Source organism: Psilocybe cubensis, chromosome 9, assembly GCF_017499595.1.
Source record: "Psilocybe cubensis strain MGC-MH-2018 chromosome 9, whole genome shotgun sequence".
Classification (NCBI taxonomy): domain Eukaryota; kingdom Fungi; phylum Basidiomycota; class Agaricomycetes; order Agaricales; family Agrocybaceae; genus Psilocybe; species Psilocybe cubensis.
The window spans coordinates 2854170-2873193 of record NC_063007.1 but is presented as its reverse complement, the minus strand read 5'-3'; the positions used below and the strand labels follow the sequence as shown (position 1 = coordinate 2873193).

Below are 19024 nucleotides of genomic sequence, written 5' to 3'. Positions count from 1 at the left end.
ATAGAAACTCAGAGTACAGACAAAGTAACAGATACATATTTATGTAGACTACTTCTTGGACGCGCGTCAGCGCGAAATTTTTGAAAATTAGCCTCTCGTTTCACACGGTATTTAACAAAATTTGTATTTGTGACAATCCGTACATATTGTCAAGCACTTTCAACTCATTTCTCTTCAAAATTTTGACAGAAATAAAGCATTGCGAGTCTCTCTCTTTTTGTCTCCATTTTTTGGTCATTTGTTTGGGACACCCACTCCTATGAACGGAAAACCATTCTACGTACTAGGTTTTCTTTTTCCGCGTTCTGGTGCACGAGCCTTGAAAGTCATGCCAAGGCAGAGTGGGCCGCCCCCCGGCAGCTCATCCCGAGGTTCTATTCATGTCCGATGTAATCTCCGACATTACGCGTGACTAGGTTGTCATCGGACCCTTTGCCCCCGTTAACCACCAAAACCTATGTCGAAATCGGACAACGACGAAAAACGCCCGGAAACTGCTGATGTGTTGGACATCGAACAAGAAGATCCTATTAAACTAGAAGATGATTACGATGAGGATGACTTCGACTCGAACGAAGATTCACAACCCCTATCCTCGCGGGACACCTCGTCGTTACCGTCGGACGACGAGGTCGAACAGTATGAAGTTGCGCAAGGCAACAATGAAGTCACGTCTCGTAAGCGCCTAATTCTTCTCGTCTTCTTGGCGGCACTTCTGTGGATAGGATTCTTGCTGCGTCGATCGTGGCAGGAAAGCAAGAAGCCCAAGATCATCTATGCATCTCGGTATATATCTCTTTTTGTCCATACGTCACTATTATCTCAACTTCAGCTTCATGTTATACTAGATACTCAAAGGAACATAAGTTTAGACCTGCTGCAAGCCCCATCATCACAGAGACGTTGAAGGACGGGCGGATAAGACTGCGCGGTGCACTGCCGGAGCCAACTAATCCTCCTAAACCAGTTGTCAAGCCTAAGAAGAAGAAAGCGCGGAGCGGAAAGCTGTCAGGGAAAAAGAAAGCGGCGCGTCAGGTGAAGCGTAAGATCGGGACAGCGGACAAGAGGATGTAGTTGTGCGTCTTCTTCCAATTCATTCAAGTTATTTTCTTGGCTGACGATGACGAATTGCAGGACATTTGTTTCTTATACCAAAGTATCAATGAGATTTAATCAATTCTGCATGTCTTATAATTTACGTCCTTGTTTCGGGCCTGCTGAGACTATCTCAAGGGCCCTCCCGTTATACATTCATACGTTCCTCGTCAGATGCGAGTGGAACATCTCCAGCGCCGCCGTCTCCTTCAAACTATCAATCAATGGCACAAATGATGCCTCCGTCACAAAATCAACATGCGCCTAATACACACATCCGAATTCAAATACATTCCAATTAATCAACCGCACTCTTCAAAACCAAATAACACATGCGACTAACCTTGACACTCTCCCAACCAATGACCAAGTAGAATTGCTTCCCGTCCTCACCCTCCTGATTCTTGACAATCGGGCCCCACGCTACTGGCGCAAACTTCTCATTCCCAGAGTCGATCCTTCCCTTGATCGTCCCCACAATGCTCTCCAGATCCTCAGTGGACTTACCGTCCAGAATGCTCATTCGTAGGATCTCTGTCGTTGGTGCGCTAAGTGCCGGGATGAAATCCTGGTTAAATGCAACAAAGTACGACTGGGATGGCCCAGAGCGTACTTGCTCGAAGGCAGTAAGGAGCGTGCCAAAGCCTGGAGAGTTGCTGAAGGAATCGTAATGCCCGAGGGATTCCCATACTGTGTGTTCAGTTCAGTGCAGTTCGGCGGGTGTCGGAGAGAAAGGAAGATTTGGTTGAATAAGAAATGAATCACAGGATGAAGAACGAATGAACAAACAAGGAGACAGGCGCACCTACGAAACTGTGGAACCTCTTCCCATCCTCCTCAGCGATTCCAGAGTACACCCTAAAAAATGCAACAGCAAATGTCAATGGATTGTTTGATTAGGTTTGGTGGCCAGGGTGACTACATACCCTAGACACCCTGGCGCCTGACCAATCTCCTGCGCGAGTGACGTCCAGAGGGTCGAGTCTGCGATGTGCGCCTCGGAGACCTGCCATGTACTGATTTTGACGATGGGCATGCTATGCAAATTGTATCGCTGACTGTGTGGATTTGCTTTCTTCAGAGCGTTGTTTATGTATTGATGCAAGTGCAAGATGGAGAGCGAATGTGACCTTGGCTATGCTTCAGGCAAGTGGGACGAAGTCGATTTGAGTAGAATTATCTCACAGGATATAGCAGCTTTTCCTTTTATATAGATACCACGCGCCACAGAATGGGTTATATTAGTCGATTGACTCAATGGAAATTCGCTCCAGAATCCAATTTCAAACTTATGGTCGGTCTCCCGTGGTGCTGAAGCCGCTGCTGCGAAAGCCAGGAAACCATGGGTCATGAGTCCCAGCGCATGTCTTACCTTACGCATTGCAGGGGCTCGTTACACAGGATCGTGGCATTGTGCATAGACTACTGACTCCCAGAGTGAGAAAGCGGAAGTTGGCCGTGGAGGGCAATGAGTGGGCATGAAGCTAAAGGTTTATAAGCATGGTATGAATAGAACGTGATAAAATGTTTATGCGCTTCGCGTTGCGGTAAGCTTTTTGATTAAGCTATTAAGTCGGAGGCGCGTGCTTATGCTCCTATTTTCAGGATGGTTGGTGTCTAAAGACTAGTGGAAGTCGCTCCAGCACCTTCTACGACTCCTGCGAGACAAAAGCGTGACCAGACCGAACACGTGTGGAATTGCATCTTTCCCAATACTCTGAACCTGTACTGGAATAAGTTTTGCGAGCGCTTGTAGTGCTTTGATCAAGTCAAGTTTCTAGAACTTCGGATCCTTCTTCTATTACTACGCCACCAGGTTCGTACTTTCCGTAGCAACTTTTAAGTTTTATCTCAACGATTAAATGGACCATTAACGGAAATTATTGGTGGTCTTTATAGATGTGTGTTACCATCTATGAAGCAATATCAATATGCCTTGCGTGAGTCTCTAAAAGTACGCTGATATGGTTTACAGTGACTGGAATGGATCTATTAAAATACAGCCATATCTATTCATTAGCACTTCAAACTAATGCACGATGAAGTAAAGAGGTTGGTTTATATTCAAATATAAAAGTTGATCTCCGCTTTGATTATCCTTGAAAGATTTATGGCTTTCACATAAAAGACTTTTAATTATATTTAGGGCGCCCCATTTGCAGAGTAAAGCGACCGGAAGTCGATGACAGTGGTGGTATCGATGGACCTTGACTGCGCCGACGGCTACACTTCGCATCCAACACATGCGTAATGGAATGTGCAGAAAAAGACGCAGGGCTGCTTTCATTTCGAAGCCGTTGACAGCACCCTCCTTTACAGGAGGTGTGGTCGCAGTTCGAAATTGGAATACAGAGACAACTCGATTTTCTACCTCGCCTCTTCCACGATCGAAGTCGCTACCGTAACTTTTTCACGATCACAACCGCTGACCACCACAAATATGTAACTGGAATAATTTATCGTGCCGCCCGGAAATGGGTGAATCAGATTTAGAGGGTAGCCCCATCTGTCGCTCAGACTTCCTTTCCGAGAGTCCGGGATTAACACAGATACGTGGTGATCGCTGCTCGCGGCAGTTGGCTTCTTTCTATCCATATAATTTAAATTGTGGAAAGTAGTATAAATAGAGCGCGCTCAAGGGTCGTGGCCGGGGCCGAGGTGGCCAACCGCCAACGGCGAAAATTTTGACACAAACTCACCGTCAGGATAGGAACACTTCATTACGACTATGCTTTTTTTTCATTCAAAAGGTCAAAAGGCTCTGGAAAATAGATTTCTCGGGAGAACCACGGAACAATTTCCTATCGGATGCCCTTCGAGTAAGTCATTATACTACGGTAATAAAATATACATAAAAGTAGATACATAAATATACAATTGAAGATGTCCTTAGACACCAATTTTGGGTGAACCTGTAGGCTGCCGTGTTGATAACACCGCTTCAAATGTACTCCCTGAATCCGGCGTGGCAATGTTCTAGATATCATTTTGTTGGACCTAAAAAGGTAGTAATGACAAGTGGACTCACGGGTTCCATAGATACAACAAACTGTTACATTAACGGCGTGAATTGGAGAAAAGGATTTGCCACCATGATGACTTACATTGCTTCCTGCTTCGAGACAGAATTTATTGAGCTGGTCATCCCAGACTTTATTCAGTGAATCTCGAGCCTATGGGAAGCAAATTAGACATAGTGAACTAGGTTCGGCTTGAAATATATGCGCTTACATTTAGCGTACTAAGCAGCTGGATAGCGTATATTTTTGCTAACACGGCTTCGAAAATCCAGTTTCTGAGTTGATGATCATGGAGATGTCAATCAGCCAACCTACATGCCTTAATAAGCCGACTCACAGTGTAATTTCCTTTACTCAGACCAGCAATCAGCACTCAAACAATCGCAAAGACGATGCTAAGTAAAACTCACTGGGAGACAGACAAGGAAGACCACATCGGCGATGGCGAGGAAAGACCTTTATATAATTTCATCAGCTACACTTTATTCAGTTAAATAGGCTGTTCCTGACATTACCACACCAGTTTGGATTGTAACTTTGACAGCTCATGAGTTTATTTCTTAGAGCAGCTCTTAGGGAGACTCACAGATGATAATACGGCTGATAACCGCTTTAGATGACGGTAGCCCGGACCTGCGCTGCCACTGAAAACTGGGTGATTGGTCGAAGTCTATAAACTGGAAATAAAGAAGTTACCAGACTCCATGAAAGCGATGCAGTGATCAAAATGTCTGCCGTAGCGGTACTCAGAAGCCACATATATACAGGGGCGTATCTTTGGGCGCTCGTCGCATAGACCCTTGCTATAGCAACTCCTATACCTGTCCAGAGGCCTCCTACTAAAGGGAAATTTCAAAAGAGGCTGATTAACACGGACGTTCTTCGTACCTAATGATATGGTCGACAAGACGCATATGATTGCTGGAATCAAGGTTGATCCTTGTAGTATTTTAATTCTCCAGGCGAGAAAAAATTGAATAGGGGTTGAAATTGCCACCTGAAAAGCACTGTCACCGAGTGTATATGATCGTAAGATGATGGGACCGTACAATCGTAATCGATTCTTTGCCGAGTTGCCTGTTGATTTATTATTGGATACGGCACACAAGGGGAGATGTACTCACGGGCAGGCAGGGCTTTTTCATTTATATACGTCAGCGATGAGAGATAATCTATCCAAGTCGGGATCCGTACCTTTAGGGTATTTATGTACCACTGAAATTTCGCCTGGACGTCATAGAACTTGGGGTGAGCTATGTGGGTGTTATTCAGTAGCAGCACAAATATTACCGAAGCCTAGTACCAGAGGTTCATAGACAATAAGTATTTCGCAAGCAGAGTGAATCCCTTCAACGATGGCCAGATAAATCACCTTACGAAAGAACTTAGTACACAATAGTCAATCAGGATGTAGTACTCAAAAGCCTACGAGGATTCTGATTATTCGAAGATCTCTGTATATTTAAATGGTCTGTTAGATAAGGTAAGTCTCAAGAAGCAAATTCCAATGCTAACTTTGGTGTTGTCGTATAGTAGTTATATATCTAGAAATCGAGATAGAAATTAGAGGAACCTCAGCAATGATAAACATGCTCGGCCTCACCTGTGAGATCAAGGTCTATCATGAATGGAATCCTACGCTTAACTTATGCTTGTAGACAGAACTAGTGGGTAGCTCACCCCGAATAAAATCAACCCGAGGGATGAGCCTATCTGCATAGGCCCATATCTGCAAACATCATTAGGCAATGGTGGTTTAAAATGTATATATATATGAACTCACACCGCCCTAACCTTTGTTAAATCTTCCAATCCAACAGCATTTCTGTCAACATACCATTCCACCGGTGTATTGGGCATTTCCGAGAGGGTGACGGGGAAAGCGTAGACTACAATGGTGAGGGGCCTAATATATATAATCTAGACCGCAAGAACGCGTAGTGGCTGAAGCGACAATCACTTGTAAACCGCAGGATCTTAAAACAGTTGTCAGTTTATCTCTCCGTCTACCCGGAGGTGTGTTTCAAGCCTTTCAATTACAGAAACTACCCTATAAATAGAATGTATGCCACAGGGCAAGAAACCAGACTAAACATAGTAAGCGATGAATTCTGCCGGCATACTGGCTAGACACTTCCAACTATTCAAGCCGCTCTTTACGGGAAATTTTTGAGGGCCCTCAAGTAGAAGCCCAAAATCAGGAAACCTTGATTTACATTGCGGATTGTAAAACCAGTAATCATGATCGCTCAGAGGGTAGTAGTGATGCATTTGCTGATTTAATTCAACTTCTCTAACACTTACATGCAACGGTGGAAGACAACGCACCATGGTCACTTTGATTTGATACAGGATTTTTTTTCGTGATTGAGCCTTGGCATCTGCCTGTCCTGGGCTTACACCTGCATCACCACGAGAAAAAAATACCTGAAGGGTATAAATGCTGGATCAAAATCGGAGGTTCAGTATGGCAGATTGGTGTTCTTAGTTCCGCAAAAGACCCTCCAGGCGATGCTAGAATTGGAAGCTTGAAAGTTGCTTGCACGTGTCAAACTAACACTCGCTTTCAAGATTGCGCCGAGAGTTCAGGAATATCAGTATAATGAAGCCTTACCACTGATTTCTTCTAATTATCTTAACATATGCCGTTTGGTTTTCAATCTCTGTAAAGAAAACATTCTTGACATTCTCTAAAAATCTGTCTCTTAATCTATTATCAGCGTTTAACTTTTGCCGTCAGTCGGCATGTTGCGGAGTCAAAATGTGTATCCAGATTTGGCATACTTATTGATATTTTTCAGGTTTCGGCATGTTGCTGAAAATAAACGTTAATTAAAATTTCTGCTTCATCAAATTATTACCATCAAAAAATTCGAGATCTCCCTAAACTTGCTTTTAACTAATAACCACCATACTAGTAATGCGAGCGTGTCCCTTAGCTTAGGCTACGCAAGGCTCCTAGCATTTCTTCTACTTTTCACTTATTATGGTCCAAAATGCCACGTCTCCGACTCTCAACTGACTGTAGGATGGTCGGAAGCCTCGTTTATTTACCGCCCACAGGACAATCCGCACATTTTCAATATTTGCCTGTTAGATGCGACGGTTAATCCTGCAAGCGAATCTAAGGTCGCGTCGGTGCATGCTGCAGGAGAAAAGAGAATCACTTGATGCAACTATTGAAGGTGATTCATCGACATTGGCAAAGGCAACCGAAATCTTGTTAATTTAGTTCAGGAGAACGTAAAATCACCAGCATTTTCACAGACGATGAAGCAATGGGTAAACAGATGTCCCAGTACGTAAGTCCCTTTCCATTATGCATGTATATCAAACAAAGTGAAAAGTCGCCTTTTGGGTGCCCACACGCGCTGGCCGGCATCGTTAGAAAGTCTTTCACATGGATTTGTTTTATCGGTGTCATAGAAGGGCTGCCATCTTGAATATGTCGTGACCAGGTAAGAATGACATGATTGTGACGGAGTCGTTACCGAAAAGGTAACGACCTTTGATTATCTGTTTGCTTTGTCTTATCACTCACTTAGATATTTCAAATGCTAGAATAATATTCATTACGTAGGTAGTTCTAGAGTATATAAGTACAGTAGTATACGAAGAATAGCCCCAGCTTTGAATAGAGTGATTTATCCAGTCTGTTTGAGGCTCGAGTGTGTCGGGACTCGTGGGAAACTGCGCCCCGTCACATATTTTTGACTTCACGCTCTACTCTATCTTCGTTTACTACTCTCGCGCTCTTACTCGACTTCGACGACGATAACCCTTTGGTTACCCCTTGGTTTGATCACCCGAGGATACCAGGTGCGACGCCGTTGAACTCATTTTTGTACTTACCATCGTCATATCAGGATGTCGGGAAGATATCCCACACGCAATACGGGCGGAAAGCAGCTGAAGGGTAACCACCCTAAAGATGCTGTTTCCCCAGAACCTAATCCAGGTTCGGCTGCCTCGAAGCAGCAAGATCCCATCGAACACGATGAGGAGGACACGCGAGGTCGGGATGACCGGCGTGTAACTTTTGGGAATGGCCACGGGAATGAACCCCGGGGGGCCGGGACGAACACAGCCGCTGCAGCTAGGCGAATTCGTCGTAGTCATAGCTTAGATACACGCGTATATCCCACCTCTAATAGACAGGAGGTGGTTGCCATCAAGGATGCTCACCTAGTTGTAAGTGAGACTAAGGAGATGGTTAACAGTTTAATGAGTAGATTGAGTACTCTGGAAAGAGCCTTGGGAGTGCAACAGCAATCTAGTGTAATTGGTTCCAAAGAAAATACTCCAGAACCAGAGGCTAGTACATCGAAAGGGAAGGGTATAGACCCTTTGAATTGGGGTGCAATTGACATCCCTGAGAGTGAATTGAACCCTGAGGTGCAGAAAGCAATCCACCAACAAATTTTGAATACACGTGAAAATAACAAATTTCAAATTAATTCATCTGATGAACCGGAAGGCGATGACGAGGAAACCTTACGGTTCCGTGAACTGGAGCAACTCTACATGAAGGCCAAGGAGGTCTATTGCAGAAAGAGCGAGGCCCAGACCCGGACAGAACCGGATAGAAATCCTCGAGGCATTTCGAGTACTCCAATGTCGCATGACGTTGAGGAGTTGATTTCTCAAGCGGCACGTCAACGCGTGCACGCAATTAAGGCGGACAATATTCGCCCTAGCAATCAGCTACCACCCGAGAGCTTACTCGGACAGTTCTTTCACAAGCCCAGGCCTAGTGTTCCCACCAACGACGAAGCAAACATAAGCGCCCAACAGTTCGGTCCTTTGGATACCGTGAGAAATTTGACTTCAACACAAAGATACAAACCGCTGGCGCCAACGGCACCCGATAAATATCATGGAGAGGCAGATTTCATGAAGTTTTATAAGTACATAACTCAATGCGAACGATTCTGCGATGAAGCAGCACTACACCCTAGAGATCAAGTGGTCAAATGTGCAGATTATCTAGCAGGAAAGGCTTACAAGTTCTATTCTACAATGGTCTCCATTTCGGTAGAGCAATATGACCGACAGAGATTCTTCACTGAGCTGTACAACTACTGTTTCCCGCCGGATTATCGCCTTAGACAGCGAAAGAAGCTTGAAAACTTTTCTCAAGGGTCAATGACAGTTGCAGAATTTGCTGCAGAACTCATGATATTATTTAGGATAATTGGGAAATCAACAAGCGCTCAACGCGTAGATCGTTTGTGGAATGGACTACGACCCGAACTACAATCGGCGCTATGGAAAGAAGGCCTTGACTACGAACAGAACTCATGGGATGAGGTGATTCAGGTGGCTACTCGCTATGAGATTGCAGAACAAATTGAGAACAATCAGAGACACTCACAACGAAATGGAAGGAGTACTCAAAGCTCAAATAATTTCAATAGCAAGCGAAATCATGACCTAAAAAGTAAAGGTAACTCGGGAGACAATCGTCAAGATGCTCGTCGTGACAATCAAGAGAAGCCTGACGATTCAAAGGGCCGATTCAACAGTTCAAAACCGAATGAATTCAAATCTGAAAACAATTCAAAATCTTACCGTTATAATAATGGACGGTCTTCTAATTCAGAAATTGAATGTTATCGTTGCGGCGAACGGGGACATATTGGACGAAATTGTCCTCGTTCCCAAACTGTAAAATCTAAGTATAATAATGGGAAACCACCCGGGGTAAAGAGTTTTAACATTGAGGTTGCTGTAGGGAATGAGAACGCACTGTCTGCATTGGAAAATACTACGGAACAAGCTATCGACTCCCATTGCATGCAAGTTGACATGGGGATGTGTGGAATAGCTGAGGATGAGTTTGATGAACCGGATCAAGCTTCTAAGGCAGCGATTTCGTTTGACGAAGCGGCGAGAAATCTGTATGATCCCAACGAAGGTAAATGGACCGATGGGGAGCTAGGAAATCCATTGTGTGAGCTGGTGAAGCACCAATTGGAGTCCATGCGACCTTACCCGGGAGATCCCAGCTGGGAGAGTAGAGAGCTTGACCGCTTCTACGTTTACCCAACGGACGGAGGCCAGAAACTTGTGGTGCTTGATTCGGTAACATGCGAAGATGAACTACTCGATGTAGGTCAAGTATTGAGGCCGGATTTTCTGATTGGACGCTGGTACGCTATCAAGCGTACTCAGCAAACAAGACTACGTGTAAAACCGATCCGGCGATGGTTCCGGAGAACCCCAAAGTTTAACATATGGGAAGCGAACGCGGCATGGAAATTGAGCGTGGGGAGGTCATTCGCACACTTTCTGGCTGTTTCCAAGGCCGCACGACGGAGAAAAACCAGTCGTTTTGGTGTCCATTACAATAAAGATACGGATGGTTACATTATCATTGATTGGAATACTCACCTACACTTTGAGGTACCCGCTTCTGACATGGAGAATCCCAAGCTTAACATTAGGGATTGGTTTCATAGAAAGATATCGAAGTACTTCTCCAGGTGGTACAACGAAGTTTACTGTGAAAATTTCACTGACTTCTTTGACCTCAGATGCCTTTTTGATCCACAAAGTCAGGAGGGCGAGGAGTACGAGCAGTTTTTAGAAGACTTAATAGAAGATTACACTTCAGACGAGTCCGGGTCAATGTCCGACACTGAAACAAACACCTCGGACGATGAAACGACCACAGACAAGGTAAAACAAATCTATGTTGAATTAAGCGCCCAACAACCGGAGGAACAGAGTATTCCTGCGGCACAGAGAAATTCAGCAAAAATTAAGGACCCTTCTAGGATAGTTCCTGACCCTATTGTGATCGTAGTAGACATTGCTGGACGCCCAGCACGAGCCTTAATTGATACAGGTTCATTGTGCGATTTTATGTCCTCTACTTTAGCTGATCAATTGAGACTAAAGAGAGAGGAACTGGGTACACCTCTCGTTGTACAGCTGGCAGTTTTAGGATCCAGATCTAAAGTGAATTATAAGGTACAGTCTCAAATCACATATCAGGGTATCAAAGAGCAGAGGAGCTTTGATATAATAAACCTGTCTAGTTATGACTTAATTCTGGGAACACCATTCATATATCAACATCAAGTAATGGTGGGATTGAACCCTACAAGAGTTATAGTAGGCTCAAAAGAATCATTACCAGTCAAGGGAACCGCTGTGCGAACCTTACAATCGCGATCCGCGAGGCTGCGAGAAGAAAATCTTGATGAAATTCGCGATTACCTTCGAGAACAGGCGGCACCTTTGTGTAAGACAGCAGCGGAAACACCATTACCGCCGCTTCGAGTCATTAACCACAAAATTGACTTAATTGACGAGACTCTGCAATATCCATGGCGTCCTACACGATGTCCTGAAGCCTTTATGGATCAGTGGGTTGAAAAAAGGAATGCTTACCTCAAAACGGGTAGATGGGAAATCACTAACTCACGGAATACAGTACCAATGCTATTCATTCCCAAGCCAGCAAAGCCAGGCGAGCCTGCGAAGTTGCGAACAGTTGATGATTTGCGAGCTAGGAATCAGAACACGCGAAAATTGACAAGCCCGCTACCTGATATTGATGGGATCATGCGTCGAGTGTCAAGTAAGCCCTACCGAAGCATGATTGACCTGAAAGACGCTTACGAACAAGTCAGGATTGAACCCAACGACGTCTGGAAGACTGCATTTTCCACCCCAAATGGTAATATGGTCTCTCATGTAATTCAACAAGGTGACTGTAATGCACCTGCAACCTTTCAGTCATTAATGAATCACATTTTTTCCCCATACATTGGGAAGTTTTTAGATGTCTATCTAGATGACATAGTGATTTATTCAGATACAATTGAAGACCATATTAAACATGTAACAATTGTATTAGACATCCTGAAGAAAGAGAAATTCTATCTCTCAGCTAATAAATTGGATTTCCTATGCAAGCGAGTGAAAATCCTCGGCCGTATTGTGGACGATGACGGAATCCAGATGGATCCACACAAGGTGGATGCATTACTAAAATGGAAGGTTCCCACTAATCGTGACTTGCTCCGAGGGTTTTTAGGTGCAGCAAGTTATTTAGCTGACGACATCGAAAGCATACGAATTCCCATGGGAGTATTACATACCTTGACTAGCAAAGAGGTTCCATTTCGATGGGAACCAACTCACCAACGCGCGTTTGAGGAAATTAAACAGCGCGCGAATCGATTTCGTGATCACCATAGGCGCCCGTTAGATTATTCGGAGGGCGCACCGCCAATTAACATGATCACTGATGCCAGTATTACTGGTGTGGCCGGCGTGATCAGCCAAGGTGAAGACTGGAAGAATGCATCAGTAGCAGCATTCTATTCTGCAAAACTCTCACCGGCTCAGCAAAATTATCCCGTACACGAGGTCGAGATGCTCGCGGGACTTGAAACAATGATGCGATATCGTGACTTGCTGCTAGGTGTGAAGTTCCGCTGGTATACCGATCACAAGGGGTTAGTTACTTTATTAAATCATCGAGATGTTGAACGCACGAGCAATGGGCGACGTGCCCGATGGTTGGAACAATTGGGTATGTTTAATTTCGAAGTAATCTATGTACCGGGTACAGAGAATATTCTCAGTGATGCCCTATCTCGAATATACTCAAACGACGCACCTGGAACTGTACGCGCACCCTCGGAATATACCGAGTATGATGACATTGAGGAAATAGACTCCAGAGCTCATGCAATGGAATTGATTGCCGCTCCAGTTCTAGTTGGTATGGAGGCGGTCTGTTCCGCCGTAGTTAATCCTAATTTTATTGGACGCCGCAGTAAAACCGCGCGTGAACGTCCAGGGGCGGAAACCGGCCGGCTGGAAACTTCTGAGGAATTTGCCTCCCGTATGAAGAATTTCTTTACATTATTGGGCCCTCAACCAGTCACGGAGGGCGCGGCCAAACAGTCTGGGTCCAAGGAAAGGTTAGTGATTCGTATCCCTGCTCGGAAAAAGCTTCCAACTGACGAGTCATTGGCTCCACAGGATGTAGTTTCACCTGAGAATCCTTCAGTTAACTTTGATAGAGATAATGTAATTGAACCTAATAACAATTCTTTGAATTTCTATCTTGAAAACATGGGTGGTATTGACGTTGTGAACGAGATAAAGGGACACTACAAAGATGACTTGTTCTTTGGCCCAATTTCCAAGGCACCGAGTGACTTCAAAAATTTTGAGGTTGATATGACCTCAGGTCTTATGTATCTTAAGCAAGATAATAAGAAATTGCTGTGCATACCTGATGTTAGGCTGCCAGGATCAGGACAGTCGCTTCGTGAGGTGATTATCACTGAAGCGCATTCACTTTTGGCTCATCTGGGTGCAAGAAAAACTTACACGCACCTGCGGGATAATGTGTGGTGGAAGTCTATGGCAAAAGACATTGAAGTTTTTTGTGACTCATGCCCAACGTGTAAGCAAACTAAGGACTCGCATACCAAGCCGTATGGTCTGCTGAATCCGCTTGATTTACCTCGACGGCCTTGGGAATCAATCGGTATTGATTTTGTAGGCCCGTTACCAACATCTAGAAATAGAGATGCTTCATTTGATATGATTGTGGTTATTATTGATCTTTTTTCGGGTATGGTTCACCTGGTCCCGGGTTGTACAGATTACAAGGCTAGGGATGTTGCTGAACTAGTATTTGCTGAAGTATACAAGCATCACGGCTTGCCATCTTCAATTGTTAGTGACCGAGACAAGTGGTTTACTAGTCATTTCTGGGAAGAATTACATAAATTAATTGGGACTAAATTAAAAATGTCGAGCGCTTATCACCCACAAACAGATGGCGCTACTGAGCGTGCTAACAAAACAATTGGCCAGATGCTGCGCCAGTGCATTTCTCCCAACCAAAAGGATTGGGTTGTACGGCTACCCGCAATTGAATTCGCTATTAACTCTGCGCGATCCGAGTCAACTGGGTTTGCACCGTTTTTCTTGAATACAGGTCGCATGCCTCGTTCATTTATTTGGGAATCAAACAGGCCCGTCGAATATCCCGGGGTTAAGGTATTTGCCAATAGGATGAAGGCTTCGATTATGCAAGCCCACGACTCTTTAATTGCCTCGCGGGTTAAGTATATACGAAATGCTAATAGAAAACGTGTTCCGGCGCCGTTTAAGGTAGACGACTTTGTTTACATTTCCACTAAGAATATTTCTATACCTAAAGGTTTGAGCTTGAAGCTGACACCTCGTTTTTTGGGACCTTACAAGATCACAGAGGCCTTTGGAAACAACTCTTACCGGGTGGATATTTCGCCTAATCTGAGAAAAAGAGGAGTCCATGATGTTTTTCATTCTTCTTTGCTTCGCGTGCACGTTCCCAACGATGATCGCTTGTTTCCAGGTCGTCTTGATACACAAATCTTCTTCCCACACGAAGATTTGGAGGGCGAGTGGGCGGTACAAAGTATTTTGTCACACAATGGTGAAGGAATCAATGCAGCATTTGAGGTGTTATGGAAATCTGGAGATAAGAGCTGGCTTCCTTACACAGAAATAAAACACTTACATGCATTTGAAGAGTACCTGGACGCTAAAGGCGCAAAGAACATATTAGAACTTTCGAGAGAAATCCAAGACCACGCACCAGACGACCCCCAAATTTTCACGGGACTTATTGAATTTGAAATGGATATTGGAGAGTTAGAGTATATAAACACTGGGACGAAAACACACACTGGCAACACCATGTCTCAGCCTACATTATCTGTTTCTACTCAACCCAATGCGATACCTGTCGAGCAGCAAATGCACAATTTGAATATAGCCGCCGGGTCCGAACAAACACAAGCCTCAACGAGCACTGCGTCAAACGAGTCTAATGCGATGATTATCCAAGACACTCATGATCAACCCCACAACACCCAGTCCGTTTCAGAGGGCAACCCTCCATCTCAACCCTCGGTCAACGACCAAAATGCGAGTAATTCGAGTAAGTTTAGATTTGTGCGAATCTTCATGGTGGCTAATTTTAGCACTCACCACCCAGTGAGTCTTGGCGTCGATCCAGCCATATCTAGTCTCTTCGACTTCACGCGCGATCATTACGGACGACCGTTCCAGATCAATTTCCCCATGGCCGGCTCCCTCGTTCTCTTTAGGCTGTCGCGCTTCGAGTACGGAATTCTGGACCCCAACCGAGTCATCCATTCTGTTCACGCCGCGCAACTCAAGAAATTCATCGCATTCGCCTACCGGGTACTCAAACCTGACGCTAACCCATCGCTATTCATGCCCGTTGGATACCCGGAGTTTGTCACTTACCTGCACCAGGATGCTTCACCTGATGTTCGTCTAACCACGTTCAATAACATGGGAGGCATCGCGACCACACCGAGGCTACCACGCTTCCCACTGGACATCCCTTTCCCAACCGACCGCGAGATTGAGAATGCCATCGAGATGGCCGCCTCCTTCGGGAATTCACGTCACATGAAGACAGTCAACAACATCATCCTTAATCAAGCGGCGGCGGCCACTAAGGCAGGAAGACACAATCCGTATAACACTCACCGACCCCAAAAGAAGAGCCATTCCGTTGGAATGCCTGGAGGGCGTATGTGACGGAGTCGTTACCGAAAAGGTAACGACCTTTGATTATCTGTTTGCTTTGTCTTATCACTCACTTAGATATTTCAAATGCTAGAATAATATTCATTACGTAGGTAGTTCTAGAGTATATAAGTACAGTAGTATACGAAGAATAGCCCCAGCTTTGAATAGAGTGATTTATCCAGTCTGTTTGAGGCTCGAGTGTGTCGGGACTCGTGGGAAACTGCGCCCCGTCACAATGATACTTGCCTATTATGCTAACGCATAATCCAGAATGTTGCGAAAATTGATCATATTGCAGGTCAAATTTGCGTTGTTGATATTCCTTTTCTACGTCCAAGAGATCTGTTTTGACGGATTTCTGCAGAATCTCGACGGTCGCAGTATTGTGCTGACCGATGCATAGTAGCAGCATGAACGCATCTTCTTGGAGTATTTTGAATTCCGGAAAAATAAGATGGAAAGGTTTTGGTGGACTCTTCGGAGATCAGAAGATATGCCGATTGCATTGTGGCATTTCTTGTCGCTCTATCTGATCCAGGATCCTGTTGTTATCTTGCACATATTTTCTTCCGACAAAGAAGTCGTCAAAGGGTTCGTGGCTGTCCTTCTGTTTGGCGTGAATAGTATCATGTTGACATATAGCTGACATGTGTCAACTATCTAGGGCTAACGACTCTGAATATGGGCTTGCCATAGTGAGTGAGATTGTGGCGCCTCTAGCGTTTCGTCTTGCGCAGACTATTTATACCTTCCCCTTGGTCCCTGTTTCCCATAACGGCTGTGCGGACGACATATCGCTCGCTATTCGATTCGCTAAATTTCTGGAGGCTGGACAGCGGAACACCACAGGCGACCCACATCTATATCGCGTTCGGAGAGTGGAAGTGATCTTGTATCGGGTTTGATCGCCATGGCGTATCAAACTACTTCTGGCCTTTACGATACATCTGCACACATCCGATGATTTATTCTATATTTCAACAGCGGGGTTAATGTACGGGTATGTAATTGCTAGCATTTAAGTGGCACCCAGCGGAATCTTATAAAGACATACCACCCAGTGGGTGGTATGTCGGTGGACCGTGTGTGGTCTAAATTCAATTTTGGTGGCAATTCGGAGCAGTGGAGATTCTTAGGTATCGCGTGCTTACTATTTTCCTGGGTACGTGTCTCATATCAGTCCTGCGTGGAGAAAGGACCGAGATAATGAATACAATTGTCTAGTTACTAGTAATTCACAGTCACGAAACATTTGGAATTTAAATAGAGTACCGTCTTTCGAGCAGACAAATTAACAGCGATCCGATCCTAATCGTTAAAAGCTGACTTTCTTCACGGTGTTGAAGAACGCTTCTCCCTGGGTAGTGGCGATTTCGAGCTCAAGCTGGGATGGTTGTCGAGAGCCATTGGACGAAGCGAATGTTCCAGCACCCCAGGGGGAGCCTACATTGTTATCAGATAAGGCTGCGTCAGTAACAATTCACCAAATACGCGAGATATGGATCATTGATGACGATCAACGTGGTCTATGACAGAATGAGGGGTTATTTTCCCAAGCATAAAGGACTGTTCCGATCCAGCCCAGCATATTGGGGAAAAAAATTCCTACACCCTGGGACACCCTCCTTGCGTGCGTAGGCCTTGGCGACCATGCAGTGAAGAAAGAAATTCAACTCACCTCCATGAACCTCATCCAGGTTGGTTAATTGGCCGAACGCATGCGAGTAACCGAAAGGAACATAGAGGATGCCATGGTGCGCCAACGTGGACAGAGACGCGAGAACCGTCGATTCCTGCCCTCCTCCAAGTCCAGCAGTGGAGACAAAGAACCCGGCATATTTCCCAGCGAGTTTACCCCCTGCCCAGAGCTGGCCTGTGGAGTCCCAGAACGCCTATTGGTCGTTGCGGTGGTTCAAATTGAGTCTATATTAACATGGCTACTTGTTTTGGAGGCAACGCACCTTCCATTGGGCGGGCATATTTCCGTAACGAGTGGGAACACCGAGGAGGAACGCGTCGTAGCCGGCCAGGATGTCGGGGGTCACAATGGGATAATCAGGTTTGGCAGGAGCATACATCTTTGTCAGGATCTCTTGAGAGAGGGTCTCCGCGACTCTGGAAAACGCGCAGTCTGATTTAGGAACAGTCTGGTTAACTGGGATAGTACGTACTGATAGATGTCCGCCTTTCCCCCAGCCTTTTCGATACCGGCCTTCTCTGCTTCAGCGACTGCGTTGTGTTCAATCAGGTTGTGCTCCAACTCGCAGGAACATGGGCTCACGTTTAGCAATGTGTCCGTACATTGTGTAGATGACAATCGCGACTTTGGGTGTGGACATTTTGGGAGCGGTTTCAGTCTGAGGTTGTGCTGTAGGAGGTTCGGGAGAGGATGATTGAGCTGGAGCCGCTTCAGGAGCTGGGGCTTTTGTAGGCTCGGCTTTCTCTCCGCTACTAGATTTGGTCTTGGATTCAGATTTCGATTTGGAATCTTTGTTGTTGTCGGCGAAATTGTCTTTCTGTTTTTTGCTTGGGAAACACATGGGGGAAGGGGATAACTTACACAGATGGAACCGGTGTTTGTGATGTATGGATGCGTCGTTGCGTGGCGTGCGTCGTACTCCTTACTTTATATCTCTTATATGCATCTCGATTGCCGTCAGGTCATAAGCACTTCTTGTGAATTCTTGTGGGATGTTGTTTCCAGAAAGGTAGGAAGCCGTCTGACTAATCCCACTCATGTCCAATCACAAGCTAGCACTGGAATGTTTGAGTTTAGGCAGGTCCCTTGTTCAGCCTTGTACAATACGTGAAATGTATTACGTCGGTATCTTTTCTACACCAATCCTGTTGGGATACCTCCGACGAGCACGACCAAGAGTCATTCGGATTCGCAGTTTAAGAGAGTCCAAGATAGTTGGGAGGGTCCAGGCAAGGAACGCAATGTCGGCAAAGGAGGAGCGCGCGATAGATATACCAGACGCGGAAAGTTCTGTGTACAGTATTCATCACACACACGATCTATTCCTGGCGGCTTCTGGGAAGATGCGTTTAGGCTTCTATTGACGTCGAAGATTCATATCATAGATATACACAATTCACTTGTTTCCTGTGTAAGGATGAATTATTATAAATGTACTGGCGGTAGTGTTAAAGTGAAAACTGCCATGGTATCAAAAAACTATAAACCTATTAGATCCCAATGAATGCCGTACGTTCTGTGCTGGAGCTGTCGTTCGTCGTTGCACCAGGGTGAGGCTGTCGACTTGAAAATGACAGACTTTTGGTAATCGCGGCTTCGGTCCATCGGTTAACACGCAGCCGCC

General features: G+C 45.2%; 5 protein-coding genes across 5 annotated transcripts; 1 reads left to right on the top strand and 4 right to left on the bottom strand.

Moving 5' to 3' along the window:
* Positions 1–457: 457 nt before the first annotated feature.
* Positions 458–1074, top strand: JR316_0010304 (uncharacterized protein; the record flags this gene model as incomplete). The annotated part of the gene is made up of 2 exons (XM_047895973.1): positions 458–786; positions 849–1074. 2 exons carry the CDS (start codon positions 458–460, stop codon positions 1072–1074), a joined length of 555 nt encoding a protein of 184 aa, XP_047745692.1.
* Positions 1075–1251: 177 nt separating this feature from the next.
* Positions 1252–2131, bottom strand: JR316_0010303 (uncharacterized protein; the record flags this gene model as incomplete). Its single annotated transcript, XM_047895972.1, has 4 exons — positions 1252–1359; positions 1439–1785; positions 1901–1953; positions 2022–2131. 4 exons carry the CDS (start codon positions 2129–2131, stop codon positions 1252–1254), a joined length of 618 nt encoding a protein of 205 aa, XP_047745691.1.
* Positions 2132–3984: 1853 nt separating this feature from the next.
* JR316_0010302 (uncharacterized protein) lies at positions 3985–5029 on the bottom strand (the record flags this gene model as incomplete). The annotated part of the gene is made up of 8 exons (XM_047895971.1): positions 3985–4071; positions 4124–4144; positions 4200–4268; positions 4327–4390; positions 4453–4463; positions 4526–4571; positions 4937–4954; positions 5004–5029. 8 exons carry the CDS (start codon positions 5027–5029, stop codon positions 3985–3987), a joined length of 342 nt encoding a protein of 113 aa, XP_047745690.1.
* Positions 5030–5736: 707 nt separating this feature from the next.
* JR316_0010301 (uncharacterized protein) lies at positions 5737–5975 on the bottom strand (the record flags this gene model as incomplete). Its single annotated transcript, XM_047895970.1, has 2 exons — positions 5737–5844; positions 5910–5975. 2 exons carry the CDS (start codon positions 5973–5975, stop codon positions 5737–5739), a joined length of 174 nt encoding a protein of 57 aa, XP_047745689.1.
* Positions 5976–17016: 11041 nt separating this feature from the next.
* Positions 17017–18241, bottom strand: JR316_0010300 (flavodoxin-like fold protein; the record flags this gene model as incomplete). The annotated part of the gene is made up of 5 exons (XM_047895969.1): positions 17017–17144; positions 17380–17593; positions 17663–17816; positions 17873–17930; positions 17983–18241. The coding sequence occupies 5 exons, from the start codon at positions 18239–18241 to the stop codon at positions 17017–17019; spliced, it is 813 nt and encodes a 270-aa protein (XP_047745688.1).
* Between the last annotated feature and the right edge of the window lie 783 nt (positions 18242–19024).